Raw genomic sequence first — 14,589 nt, 5'->3', positions numbered from 1 at the left:
TGTACTGATGAAATTTAATTGAACTATCCTTGACTAGAAACACTGATGTTTTAAATGTTGGTGTTTTTCCTAGTTTTAGAAATCCTGGTATAAAAAGAGTGTAATCACACCACATAAATTTTCTTTAGATGATGTGCGGAAGAAACTGATTGAGAGATTTCAGGAGTAACTGTGGGGAGAAACATTTTGATCACTGATATGCCTTAGAACTACCAAATTAATTACATTGAAGGTAGTCAAATAAAATAGATCACCCCACCAGTCACTGCATAGAAAGTGGTTAAGTTTGACATAAGACATGTTGGATGTTATAACAAATATTGTACTAATTTAGTCTCTCAGGAAAAGAAAATAAATTATTTTGTTGAAAATATTTGGTTTCATTTTTTTCATTTGTATTAGTTTATAACGAAGAGTCACTCATGTCAGAATACCAAATTTCAGCCCTGGCTGGTTTTGCTCAGTGGATAGAGCATCCACCTGCAGACTGAAGGGTCCCGGGTTCGATTTCAGTCAAGGGCACATGTCTGGGTTGCGTGCTCAATCCCCAGTAGGGGGTGTCCAGGAGGCAGCCAATCAATGGTTCTCATCATTGATGTTTCTCTCTCTCTTTTCCTCTCCCTTCCTCTCTGAAATCAACAAAAATATATATTTTTTAAAAACACCAAATTTCATTTAACTGATAAAAACTGGTTTTAAGTTTTCAATTTCATTACAATTAACACATAAGTAAAAATGTTGGTAGACTCCCTAACCAGTTTGGCTCAGTGGCTAAGAGTGTCGGCCTGCGGACTCAAGGGTCCCAGGTTCGATTCCAGTCAAGGGCATGTACCTTGATTGCAGGCACATCCCCAGTAGGGGGTGTGCAGGAGGCAGCTGATCGATGTTTCTCTCTCATCAATGCTTCTAACTCTCTATCCTCCCTTCCTCTGTAAAAAGTCAATAAAATATATTTTTTAAAAATGTTGATAGACAAACCAATATCATTCATATTATCTTTTAATCTAACCTTACCTCCTTCAAGATGAAACTTCTGCTCCCACTTTATGCTGATCCAGGCAAACTAGGGTAAAAATTCTAGGGAAGCTTTGACATGATAGTGGTCAAAATGAAACATTAGTCCATTAACAAAAACCAAACATAAAAATTCTTTGAAATTTCATTAATCATGTCACCCTGTAGATAATTCTCAAATTAGTTGGTTGTCCCTTTCTATGGTATACCTGCTAATGGATGGCTCTTATGTATTGTACTTCTGAATTACAACCTATGAAAACTTTATAAACTTAGTATCACACAAGACTTGTAGTGAAACTGATAAAATTGATGCTTCCATCATTTCTAATCCAAAAGAATTTGGCATATACTCAAATTTTTTTAAAAATTAGAAAAAGCGACATAGAAGCAAGGAACAGATTGTCGAACCTGAGGAAAGGTGAGGAAGGGTAGGTGGGTAGGAAGAGATCAACCAAAGAACTTGCATGCATATATGCATAACCCATGGACACAGACAATAGGGTGGTAAAGGCCTGGGGTAGGGGATAGGAACAAGCTAGAAGAGGTCAATGAGGGAAAAGGGGGGACAATATTTTCAACAAAGATTTTTTAAAAATAGGAAAAGTACTTTTTATAAAAGTGAGTGAAAACTACCTTGAATTACATCAGTGTTTTTCCCATTTGAATGGGAATTATTACTGAAATCCCAAATGTGGCTTTAAAGTATCAATCATACCATGTGATATTGTTTAAAATTTGTCTTTTGCAATACTGAACATTTTAGATGTAAAGGATTTGTTAGCACTTGAGTTAAATGAATAAACTTAAAGCCTAATGAACTAAAAAAAATAATAGCCTAATGAGCTGATCTTTTTTTTTCTGTTTAAACATTAGTTCAAGTGTACACTTAACATACATTGAGCAAAAGACATTAACGGGTTCCAAAAATTGCCAGCTCTGGGGCTCTAGTCAAAAACCATGGAAGCTTCTGCTTAACTCCACACAAAGAACCCAAAGAGCAACATGCCATGGTCTAAATGGGCTTGTGCCATACCACTTTAAAAGAGCAGATATGAGCTAGCAAACAACAAAAAGACTGGCTATGCAGCCAAACACCACTGATCATAAACACCAAACTAATGCATATACATAATAGCATCCCAGAAGAAAGAATTAACTGCTGCTATAGCAGATTGAATGTCCATGGATATAACCCAACTCTGATCCAGAGACCCAATCAAGGTGAGAATCAACCAAAAATAAGGATTTACTAAATTAAAATGCACGCTATCTGTAAACACAGGCTATTGCTGCTGCCACATAAAGCTCTAAAATTCCAACAGTACTTCAAAGCCAATTTACTGACTTTCCAAAATACAAGGTAATCTTTCTGATCTCCTAATACCCAACCTCACAGAAAGGAAATCTGAGGCAGAGAATTTATGGATTTCAGGAAGTTCTGCTTGTAGAAGTTATTAGGGCTAAGCATAAAGTAAAATTCAACACATTCCTAAGCACAGAATTCATCTCCATAGGTAGCTGAAAAGAATCAGAATAAATCAGAAGACACTGATTTAAATAAAGTTTATTTTTTAAAAAGGTTATTTAATTTTGCGAATGCCACGGTTATAGGAGTGTATAGTGGTAACACATCTTTTCCTTAACCATGCTTTTTACCTTCTGCACAAAGGTAAAAACTTTTGTTAATCTCAATGGTATAAAACAGAGGTCAGCAAACTTTTTCTCCAATGGTTCAGATAGCAAATATTTTAGGCTTTACAAGCCACATAAGGTCTCTGTCATATATTATCACCCCTTTAAAAACATAAAATCCATTGTTAGCTTGCACCATACAAAAACAGACTAGGCCAAATTTGTCTTGCAGGCAGTAATTTGCTGACCCCTGGTATAAAATATCTACTTTGTTTTGTTGGAGAAATTGCTCTCTTCAGACTTGACAGTCTTGCCTGAAGGAGAAAGGCCTGATTTCAAATTGAATGTAATTTGTGACAAAAGTAGAAATGGAGAGTTCCTGCTCACTTTTGACTCTCCCAAGCAATTTTCCCACTCACTCACTCACTCACTCAATTAATTTGTTGAGCACCTACTATGTACACTCTTAAATATCTTTGTGTTAACAGATTTCCAGTGTTTCTTCCTGAAAAGGCAGTTCCTCCTCACCTGTAATTATCAGGTCTTTATACCCGTGTTTTAGGGCAAATCAGGACTAAAATCTCTACTAGCAATCAAGAGGAATCTAGCTAACAATGATATCCTTGCACACAATACTGACACACCCTTCTTAAAATCACATCCTAGAGGAAAATTATAACTATTATTACTTTAAAAAGATACTTCCTTTCCTCCCATAGGGTACTTTTTTAAAAAAAATTCTCAAATCTAGAACATCCATCAAATAATTTCTTCTCATTTTCCTAGTTTGTTGCCATGCAACATAAAGTCTGACTCTTCATTAGCTTTCTATTTGAGTCTTAAAAACAATACATTTAGGAGTGAATAGTACTTCTGAAGCAATTTACACTCCCACATTTCATCTCAGGGAAGGAGTGGTCATGATTCTGCTCCTTCAGGATAAAAACTGTAACCGTCAACTTTCTGAATATTCCTGCTAGTTTATCCAAGGTGAGGGAAGACTTTTGAAAGTGGCCAAAAGGAGCACAGCACTTCGGTACTAAAATAGAAAGGTTGCCCCCACTCCAGATCTTTGGTACTGCTAACTACAACAATCTGAATACCCAGCACAGAAACATGGAACATTTTGTAATTAGAAGTGTTTGTGATTTTCCTTTTGACCATGTAAACAAAAGGGGAAATGCCTTGAGAAACCAATCTGCAATGCTCTCTCATTTCTCTTAAATTACTCATGTGCACAACCAGTTCTCCCTTTGATCAGTTCACGAGGAGAAAGAAGAGAGTTGACCAAGGTTATCGCTTTCGTTCCCCTTTCTGTGTCCTTTTCTTTTCCTTTTCCTTGCGCTCCTGCTTGGCTAATTTGTCCTTTTCCCTCTGCAGCTTGTCCTGTTCCTTCTTCCTTTGGGACTCATCTCGAAGCGAGTCTCGCTCCAGTTTTCGAGCATTGAGGACATCTTCCACATTGGTATTTCGGAACAGAACTATAATGAGTTAAGGGATTAGGGCAGAGGTCACACAGGCCCAGCTATTGCTCTCTCTCTCTTCATTCTTGCTGTTTACTCTATATGCTGAGTCTTGAATACTTTCTACCTATTCCTAGTTGTTGTTGTTTTTTTTAATCCTTGTTTATCTTTGGTCTAATGGGAAATCCTACAACTATCGTTACAAAAGTTAAAAACTAACCCTCAGAATAAAAATCTATTTCAGCCCTAGCCGGTTTGGTTCAGTGGATAGAGTGTCGGCCTGTGGACTGAAGGGTCCTGGGCTCGATTCCGGCCAAGGGCACATGCCCAGGTTGTGGGCTCGATCTCCAGTGTGGGGCGTGCAGGAGGCAGCCAATCAATGATTCTCTCTTACCATTGATGTTTCTCTCTCTCTCTCCCTCTCCCTTCCTTTCTGAAATTAATAAAGAAATATATATTTTTTAAAAATCTATTTCAGACTTATCTAAATATTTTATAAAAATAAAATTTCATTCTAGAGTAAGTACCTATATCATTCAATGGCAGAATATTGTTGTAGTATCTATGCTAGTTTTAGTGAACAGAGTATTAATATAAATGGCAAAATTATTATGTACTTGGCACTGTTAAAATGCTTGAAGAGTAAAATAAGTTGTTTAATATTATTATATCAATTTGTTTTCCTAGATCACTAAAGCATTAATGAAACCATGTTCTATTAACCACAAACTCTGAATTTATAAAATAGTAAGTTTAGCCACAGTTAGAAAATACCCAGCCAAAAACTTTACCCTTCATTTCTTATGACTTTAAAAACATAACCTGTTACTACCAGACAAGCTCTTCTCTACTCTTAAAACATAACTTTTTCTGCCCTAACCAGTGTGGATCCATGTTTAGAGTGTTGGCCCATGCACTGAAGGGTCTTGGGTTCGATTCCCAGTCAAGGGCACGTACCTAGGTTGCAGGTTCGATCCCCAGCCCTGGTGGGGGCACATGCAGGAGGCAACCAACTGATGTGTCTCTCTCACATCAATTTTTTCTCTCTCTCCCTCTCTCTGTCTACCCCCTACTCCTTTCCACTCTCTCTAAAATCAATGGAGAAAATATCCACGGATGAGGATTAACCGAAAAAACAAAACCTTTTCTGCTTCAGTGCTTTAAAGTAAATGTCTCCCTAAATTACCCAGGTCCCCCAGATAATCCACCATATTTCTCAGCTTTATGAAGGGGGATTTCTAAATCCACGTTCTCTGGGAAGCTTCTCGTAAGTGATTCTGCTCTTAGGGGCTTTCCTTAGCACATATGTCTCAATCTGTCCATATCGGGTTGGGGAAAGTAGGTTAACAATTGTAATACTAATAAATAATAAAGAATAAACTCTGGCCCAGCCAATGTGGCTCAGTGGTTGAGCCTGGACCCATGCCCCAAGAGGTCACTGGTTCAATTCCTGGTCAGGGCACATGCCCGGGTTTTCGGCTCCATCCCCACCAGGGGGCGTGCAGAAGGCAGCCGATCAATATTTCTCTCTCATCAACATTTCTGTCTCACTCTCCCTTCCTCTCTCTCTAAAAATTAATAAAAATGTATTTTAAAATAAATAAACTCTGGCCCTGGCTGGTGTGGCTCAGTTGGTTGAAGCGTCATCCCACAAACCAAAAGGTCTTGGGTTCAATTCCTGGTCATGGCAAATACATACACAGGTTATGGGTTCAATCCCAGGTTGGGGCACATACAGGAGGTACCTGGTCAATGTTTCTCTCTCACTCAGTGTTTCTTTCCCTCCCTTCCTCTCTCTCTAAAATCAATAAAAACACGGACGGGTGAGGATTAAAAAAAAGAATAAACTCTGTGTTTTGAGTACTCACAACTGTAAACCTACTTTTGCCCACCTCACCTCTGTGTTTTTAGCTTAAATGCATTTGGTGTTTCCGCAAGCCAACGCTCCATCCACTGAGCCAAACCAGTTTCGGCTTCAATATTATTTTAACTGCTTCCACAGTGCTGGGAAACCAGGGCTGTATCCACAGAGTACAGATTCTGATTTTCCCTTAGAAATCTTTCCTCTAAGCTAACCCCTCACAGTACATGTGAACATGTCTTCTTTGGGACAAGTTCTTGCTAAATTGACCATGTAGGGCTGTACTAGAAATGGGGCTCACAATGCTGGCCTGACATGAGAGCCCCAACAACGACAGCAAAATAAAAACTGACCCTCAAGAGGATTCTGTGGAGAAGCACATGGGGATGGACACAGAGAAGGATACGTTTGTCAGAACCAATGTTCATTGTGGTGGCACCTGAATCATCCTTCTCATCTGCTTCGGTAAGTGATGTTAAGGAAAATCAGATGGAAAACAAAGGTTAGCACATCCCAACCCAACATAAGAAAACGTTCAATAAACTGATGGGTAGGAAAGGCACAACGAATGGAAGGACACTGTCAGGGATGTGGTAGTAACCCAGGAGCGTCATCTTTAGAAGTCTCAACTTAGGGAAGATTGTTCAGAGCTTCCATAAGATCCTTATCTCTTGGAGGCTGAAGAGAAACTTAAGCTGGTGGGTGGACTGCCACAGCACCTGGAAGCCAGGGGATGAAGAGATGGCCTCTAAAACAGTGGTTCTCAAAGTGTGGTTCCCAGAACTCCCTGGAAACTTGGTAGAAATGCACATTCTTGGACCTGATTCTGGATCTACTAAGTCAGAAAATCTGGTAAGGAGAGCCCAGTAATCTGCGTTTTAACAAGTCCCCCAGAAAACCATTGCTTAAAACACTCTCTTACAGCCCAAGAAATGAGATTTTGTAACTGGAACCATAGCTCTGGAACCATAGCTCTGCCAAACCTAGCAAAAAAAATCATGAGGAGAAACTAGAAGAGAAGTTGACCCAAAAGAGCCTAAGAATGATTAGGCGGCTGACATTTCTGGTATGATATCCATTCCATTCAAGAGGGCTCAGTAAGCTGAAGCTTTTCCTAAACAAATGTCAAAGGCACAGGGAACAAAACCTGCTCCTACCAGCAACACTTTCTTTTCACGCAGTATCCACTCAAATTCCAGGTTTCTCCTGGTGTTACTCGGGGCTCAGTCTCACTTTTAACGATGTGGTCACTGGAATTCAAATGAAACTGGTCCAAATTTGGGAATCCTTTACCCCAAAATATCCAGGTTCAGTCCTGGTTTTACCACTAACTACATGAATGTCTCTGATCACCCATCCATTTGTTGGGCATCAGTTTCCTTATCAACTGCGAAAGAAATAAAGATTATAAAGGAACATGTAACTTTCTGTGCAGTAAGTTACATGGTACTGCACAGGAAAGTAAAGAACCACAGCGATATCTTATTTTCTAATATAAATGGTCTATTACTAAGGCATTATTTGTTTTACACTGAGGTTTTCAGAAACATACTTAACTATGTGATAAAAAATGTAAGTCTGGTGTCAGCTACTCCAACTTCATTCCTCACACCCACAAAAGGCCACAGATCACTGCCATTTTAGAGAAAATTAAGCTACAGAGGGGGATTGGCAGCTTCCCAAAGCTCATAACAAACCAGCAAACGCTTCTGGCTTGAGCCACAGGAAATGGTGCTGAGACTCCACAAAGGATATTCTTCTTCATCTGTCACATCAGCATACTGGGCCAGGAGGGCAGCTTTTCTCTGCTTCTCCTCTTCTGATACCATCCTGGGCTTCACCACAATCTGTGCCTGTTTCTCAATTAGGGTAGCAATGGCCTGTACCTCGTCTGGGAGGTGGTGGGAGGGGAGAGAGGGACAACAAGATTGTATGTGAGAAAAAACAAGCTCACCGAACCACTAGTCCACCCAGGTAGTGCTTGGAGTAAAGGCCATGGCATCTGCTGACTCCTGAGAGCCCTGCAGTTCAAAGGAGGTGCTGATGAGAAAGGCAAGGGAAGGCCATGCAGGCCAGGCTTTAGGTCTCGTATCTGTCTTCAATCAGAGCAGCCCTGATTTTACTTGTTTTCTATATTGAAGTTCCGATGCTTTAAAAAAAAAAAAAAAGAAGTTGAAAAGCACTACATTCAAACCATAGGAAATTAAGCCTCTAAACATGCATCTTTCTCCCCTCTCAACCCAGAAACCTCAGAAGGAATCTAGAATCAACTTACGCTGGTCCCTTTCATGACGATAATCATACCAGGTGAAGTTCTTGGATTATTTTAAAAGAAAACCATTATGTTCTCCATTCTCAAAGAAGGAAGCAATAGTGCCAAGTAGTGGTTCTCCATCTTGGCCTGCATTTTACAATCATTCTGGGTGGACTTGGGATCCCTTAGGCTTATCGGAATTAAGCCAGTCAGGAGAACTTAATTATCACATGATCTCACTCATATGTGGGATATAATGATCAACATAAACTGATGAACAAAAATAGATCCGGAGACAAATGGCAGAGGAGGTGGGGGGATTAGAGATCAACCAAAGGACTTGTACGCATGCATATTAGCATAACCAGTGGACACAGACCCTGGGTGGTGGGGGCTTGCCTTTGGGGGTGGGAATGGCTGGGGAGGGGGTTAATCGGGGAAAAAGGAGACATATGTAAAACTTCAGACAATTAAAAAAAAAGAATCATCTGAGGAAGCTTTTAAAAAATACCAACACCTGGGACTTAAAGCCAAAGATGTTTATGTAACTGGTTCATGGTGTGGAGCAGGCACTAGCATTTTTTTTTAAATATATATTTTATTGATTTTTTACAGAGAGGAAGGGAGAGGGATAGAGAGTTAGAAACATTGATGAGAGAGAAGCATCGATCAGCTGCCTCCTGCACACCCCCTACTGGCAATGTGCCTGCAACCAAGGTACATGCCCTTGACCGGAATTGAACCTGGGACCCTTCAGTCCCCAGGCCAACGCTCTATCCAGTAAGCCAAACCGGCTAGGGTGGCACTAGCATTTTTAAAAGTAAATCAAGTAATGCTAAAATACAGCCAAGACTGAGAACTACTAGTATAGATAGTTTAGAATAGATTCTCTTTAAGTTTGGCTTTAATTATTTGAGTTTTCTGCATCCTAATGCTGAATAAATTCACTCACTTCTTTTTCATTTTAAAGGGTTAAGGGTTTAGCTGAATAAAGCAAAAGACCAATCACAATTTGTGTTATGAAATGAGAATATAAAAAAGGTGATCCTATGTCTGCAATGCAAATCTACAAGGGGCAGTGGAAAGAGGGTTAAAAAGAAAAAAGAATAAATCACAACGAAGATAATTGTGGTCAGCTGAAGTGAAAAAGTAGCAAAGGGAAAAGAAAACCAATTTCAGTTAAAAACTTAAAGCTGTTTGCCAGGTTAAACTACCTTAGGGAAAATGAGCATTCAATGGAGAAAACTGAAAACTCTCTCCCTGACAGCAAAGGTTATTGGAAAACACAATAGAGGCTAGACATCAGAACTACCTTCTTTTTTCACTTTGGGGACAACATTCTGAGTTTCTGACCATCGTTCCACAATCTCCTTGCATATGGTAAGAAGGGAATCTTCTTCCTGGGTGGAAAAGTAGACCGATTAATTAATTTCCTGGAGAGCCCTCAACCTGAACAAAGCCTATGCAGAGGGCATAGCTGGTGATGAGAAGAAACCACGAAGAGGGTTTGGAAACCACAGAACAGAAAGTATGTTTCTCTTTCAAGGCGCTGGATACAGAAGTAATCCTGTGTGTGAGTCCCAGAATCCACACCTGCCAGGTCAAGGGCACCCCCTTTATCCTGCCAAGATCCAGAGGAAAGGATCCCCACCAACTCAGGGCAGTCCTCCTCATGCTTTTGGAGCAAAAACCTGTTGCCTACGTCAAAACCTTTCTCCTCTGTGAAATCTTCTTTGGCCAATATATCCAACTCGGTACATTCTCCAAGGTTTATCACTTTCATGCCAAGAGACTGTTAAGAGTCTAAGGCAAATTCATGCCTGTCTTTACCAGCAGACATACAGCTCCAAATAATGACACCACGAAAAAAAACAGGTCAAGAAATTGGTACCAATGGGTACCCAAGTTACTTCAACTTCTTTTTCAGAGAGTCTTTAGAAACTTCCCAGCTGGAAATAAAAACTAACTTAAATTGCTTACCTCCTACTCTTTCCCTCTACAACCTATAATGTCAGGGTCCAAGAAAAGAATTTATTCTGCTGTGTTGTATTTCCACTGACCTTATGAGCTGCATCACAAGCTGTGTTAAGACTTTCCCAAAAATAAGTAAGCCAGTCTCACCAGACCATGCGCTGGGGCCCTGGCCAGAAGGTCCCGGGACAGCTGCATTAGTGTTATATTTCAACCACGTACCTGATCCATAAACTACCCTTTCACCAAGTAAGTATTAGTAGAGATGAAGGCAGCAGAAATGATCAGGAAAAGCAGACAATTTGGTGACTGACTACTTAAACACAGCTTAAAGCAAACATTTCTGAATTCTTGAATCTGCCTCTAAGAGTAAGTGCCAAGTTTATCTTTCTTTTTTTAAACTCTGATCTTTTATTCCAACTCCAACTCACTCCCCCTTCCCTCATCCCACCCCCAAACACAACGACTATTGCATTTGTAAATACTATAAAGGATAAAGCACAATATTAGCTTCAGTTCTGCCTGGGCATGAAAAGACCTCTACCCCCAAAATAGGAACCGAGAGAGGCCTTTGTCAGGGGCCAGTGCTGGGCACTTGCCTCTTAAAGGACAGACACACCCCAGAGCACTTTCCTCCCCGCTCTGCACGCTGCCAACGGGTGGGAATGAAACTGGTCGTTAGGTGTTTATGGTAAAACTCCGATTTAGACATTTCAACGCCTTCCGAATACTCACCCACGGGCATCCGACAGAGCCTTGTCCCCAGGAATAAGGGAAAGCCATTCCCCTCTCTAAGGACCTATAACCTTCCTGGTTCCCCAAACCCTGGAGAGGGGTCACCCCCCCTCCCCATGGCCCGGAACTCCAGAAGAGCAGTCCTCTCCCAGGTAAGACCCACCAATCCTCGGGGACTCTGGGTGGGGGACGGGGACACAAAGTCCTGACGGGGGCTGGCCAGCAATGAGTGGGGCTCCTCACCAGGAAAGCAGAGAGAATGCCCTGCAGAGCGTCCAGCTTCTCTTCCTCCTCCTCCTCCTGCAGGACACCCAGGATGTAGGCGCCGTAAACAGCTCGGTCCGCTCCCAGCGCCTCCAACCGTCCATCCAGCCAGGATCCGAAACAGCTGCCCTCCCCACTGCCTTCGCCGGAGGCAGGTGCGTCCACTTCACTGGGCGCCGCCATCTTGGGGTCAGGGTCCTGCCAACCCCTAGGGCGCCTACCGCAGTGCCTGACGGGCCGCGCCGCGGGCGCACTGCGCATGCTCACAAAGGAAACTCGCTCCTGCGCGTGGAGCGTAGAACCCCGTAGTCCATAGTGACTCGCCTTGGCGTCTGGTGACTTCTCAATAGAGCGCGCCTTGGCCAACAGTGTCAGGTGGCCTCTCTGGAACCCTGGCAGGCGGGTGTTCTTAGCAGACCTTTTTACAGTTGGGGAAGCTCAAGGAGATTCAGTCACTTGGCCAAAGTCAAGCAGCTAATAACAGGACTGGAACTCCACTCCGATTCCAGCGCTTCGGCCCACCTCCCACTCCCACGCAGCTTTCAAGCTGCTCCCCTAACAAGACTCAGGTTTCAGGGAACCTTCCTGATCCCGTGCCGCCTGTTTTAAGACCACGCCTGTGTGTGGCGATTGCTTCTCTGCACTTAACATGCTGTGTTTAACGCAGAGCCCGACCTATAGGGAGTGCTGATAAATGAACGGGCAACCTCAAGTCATTTCTTTCCGTCATTCAACACTTTATCCTTTGCCAGACACTGTGCTGAGAGCTTCTGACGCATTGTCTCCTGTAATCCTTCCAACAACCCCGAGGAGATGCTTTCATCGTCCACTAATTGAAGATAAGGAAACTGGGACACAGAGTCACAACCACAGGGAACCTCACCAGAGACCAGAGCTGGAGAACAGCAGCCAGAGCCCTGCTGACTCTGCGAAACACCTGGCTCTGGGCTGAAATGAATTACCCAAGAGCCTGAGTTGGCTTTCCCTGAACTACTGGCAGGTCACTGACCTGACTCCTTCATTCACTCAATATTTATTGATTACCCGCAGCATGTCATTGCTCTTAGGCACTGAAAATATAAAAATGAATGTCACAAAATCTCTGCTCTCAAAGGACCTCCAATCCAGTGGGAATAGTCATGTTTAAACTAATAATGACAATATAGGGAGATAAATGTGTTAATGGAGCTTTTTCTAATGAAGGTTGCAGTATGATGTCTAGAAGATTAGGTTAAATTTGCCTGTTGGAGTAGGGTTGAAAGCTGTGAAAGTAGGGGATCCAGAAAGGCTTGCTAGTGGAGATGGGACTTACACTTTTTGAAGAATAAGAATTCTTTAGACAAAAAGACTGGAAGAGAAGAGCAACAGATCCATATACAGGGGTCATGCAGGAGGCAGCTAATCAATGATTCTCTGTCATCATTGATGGTTCTATCTCTCTCTCCCTCTTCCCTCCTCTCTGAAATTAATTAAAAAATATATTTTTAAATGTTAGAAGAACATTCTGATTGTGCATGAAGAATGGATTATATTGGGGAGAGATAGGAAGCTACTCAAGAATAGAAGTAATGTTAGAAATTGACCCAGTACTTCGGACAAAAAATTATAATGGCCTGGACTAGGGTAGTAGCAGTAGTTTAAAGATGTACTTTGGAGTTGGTAGAACTTGTTTTTAGAGTGGGGGTGGGGATAAGGGAAAGTACTGAAAGATAACTTCTAGGTTTGGGTTTGAGCAACTAAGTAACATTTACAGAGATAGGGAAGACTGGGGGGGGGCAGTGGGGAAAATGTTCTGTTTTGAACATGTTAAGAATGAGATGCCTATTAGATATCCACCAGGAAATGTCCAATAGGCACTTGAATATATAAGTCTAGAGATCAGGGGGGAGGTCAGAACTTGGGATAGAAATTCTGCAGGCACTAGAATAGAGCTGAATTGTAAAGCCATGGAGTCGCATGAGGTCATCTAGACAGTGTTAACAGGAAAGAGAAGAGGGCCCAGGGCTAAGGGTAAAGCCTTGGCTACTCCAACATTTATAGGCGAAACAGTACCTTTGGATCCAGCAATGGAAATTGAGGAGGAGCCACTGAAGTAAGGTGGAAAAGGTAGAAATGGAAGCAAAAAGAAGAAAGTGTTCCAGAAGGAGGAGGAGTCTGTTTTAGTGTTCTAAAAGTCGGATAGGATGAGAATACCAAAATAGCCATAGAATTTGGGACCATGGAAGTCCCAGTTGACCTGCATAAGTATAGTTTTATAGGAGAGGTGAGGATCAAAGTCTAATTCGATGAGTTGGGGAAAAGATGGGAGGTGAGAAATGGAGACACCTCTTCTGAGAAACGTTTGGTTGGATGGGTAAGTAGAGAAAAGGGAGGGGGTCAAAGATGTGAAGATGACATGTGTATGAGAAATCTTCAAGCTGTACCTGCTCGGTACGTGTTAGGCTTCTCTTATTATTTATCATCGAACTCCTAGGGGTTTCACAGTAGCTTGTGTGAAGAATCAAACTGGGGCCCAGCTTGCTGGCTGTGAAGGCTCAGAATATCTCCAGCCAATGAACAGACCAGAGAGAAAGCGGAAGAAAAAACGAAGGGAGCTGGGAAGAATGTTGTCCTCCCAGGGCCACCGTAGGGCAGTCTCAGCGCTATTACATCGTTCTAGGGGCGGAGCCGGGAGGAAATTTAAAACGAAGCGGCGGCGGAGGCACCGGGAGGGTGGTACCTGCTGTAGTCGCCGGTCCGGCCGGGCTCGGGGCTGGGATGAGCCCATGGGGTCCGCGGTGGTAATAGAGCGGCCTTGAAGGAAGAGCACGGAGGCCGAGAAAAGCTGGATATTTGGGCGAACCGGGAAAGGGTACGGGTGCCGGGTAGGGGAGAAGGGGTCAGAAGGAAAGCAAAAAGGGGTCAAAAGAGTTGTAGAGGGGCCTCACCAGCGTGGCTCCGTGGCTGCTGAGCGTCCACCTAAGAAGCAGGAGGTCACCGTTTATTCCTGGCCAGGGCACATGCCCGGGTTGTGGGCTTGGTCCCCAGTAGGGGGCGTGCAGGAGGCAGCGATGGATGGTGCACTGATCCCCCACGTACACATCGTCCTGAAATATCCTAGCTGGGGTAGCAATGCTGATAACAGACAACTTTATTTATTTTTTGTTAATCCTCACCCGAGGATGTTTTTCCATAGATTTTTTAGAGAGAGTGAAAGGAGAGGGAGAGAGAGAGAAATATCAATGTCAAACCCCAACCAAGGCCAGGGGACCTGCAACCAAGGTACGTGCTCGTCGACCAGAATTGCATCCGAGACCCTTCAGTCTGCAGGTCAACACTGTATCCACTGAGCCAAACTGCCAGGGCTGGTAGACAGTTAATGGCTGTACATTCCTCCATCCCAGGTACCACTC

General features: G+C 42.6%; 1 protein-coding gene across 2 annotated transcripts; it reads right to left on the bottom strand.

Annotated features, from left to right (window-relative positions):
• Nucleotides 1-2,563: 2,563 nt before the first annotated feature.
• Nucleotides 2,564-11,414, bottom strand: CCDC43 (coiled-coil domain containing 43). Of its 2 annotated transcripts, none has more exons than XM_006107810.3 (5): nucleotides 11,177-11,414; nucleotides 9,540-9,627; nucleotides 7,729-7,864; nucleotides 6,380-6,438; nucleotides 2,564-4,130 (listed from the first exon to the last, which is right to left on the bottom strand). In XM_006107810.3, exons 1-5 carry the CDS (start codon nucleotides 11,378-11,380, stop codon nucleotides 3,943-3,945), a joined length of 675 nt encoding a protein of 224 aa, XP_006107872.1. In that variant the 5' UTR covers nucleotides 11,381-11,414; the 3' UTR covers nucleotides 2,564-3,942. The 2 variants fall into 2 exon arrangements, with proteins under 2 accessions (XP_006107872.1, XP_006107873.1); XM_006107811.3 differs by lacking the exon at nucleotides 2,564-4,130 and adding an exon at nucleotides 5,151-5,427 and having other exon boundaries at nucleotides 6,327-6,438.
• Between the last annotated feature and the right edge of the window lie 3,175 nt (nucleotides 11,415-14,589).

This window comes from Myotis lucifugus, unplaced genomic scaffold, assembly GCF_000147115.1.
Source record: "Myotis lucifugus unplaced genomic scaffold, Myoluc2.0 scaffold_1453, whole genome shotgun sequence".
Classification (NCBI taxonomy): Eukaryota; Metazoa; Chordata; class Mammalia; order Chiroptera; family Vespertilionidae; genus Myotis; species Myotis lucifugus.
Note: the sequence above shows the minus strand (reverse complement) of the source record. Positions and strands in the feature narration are given on the sequence as shown.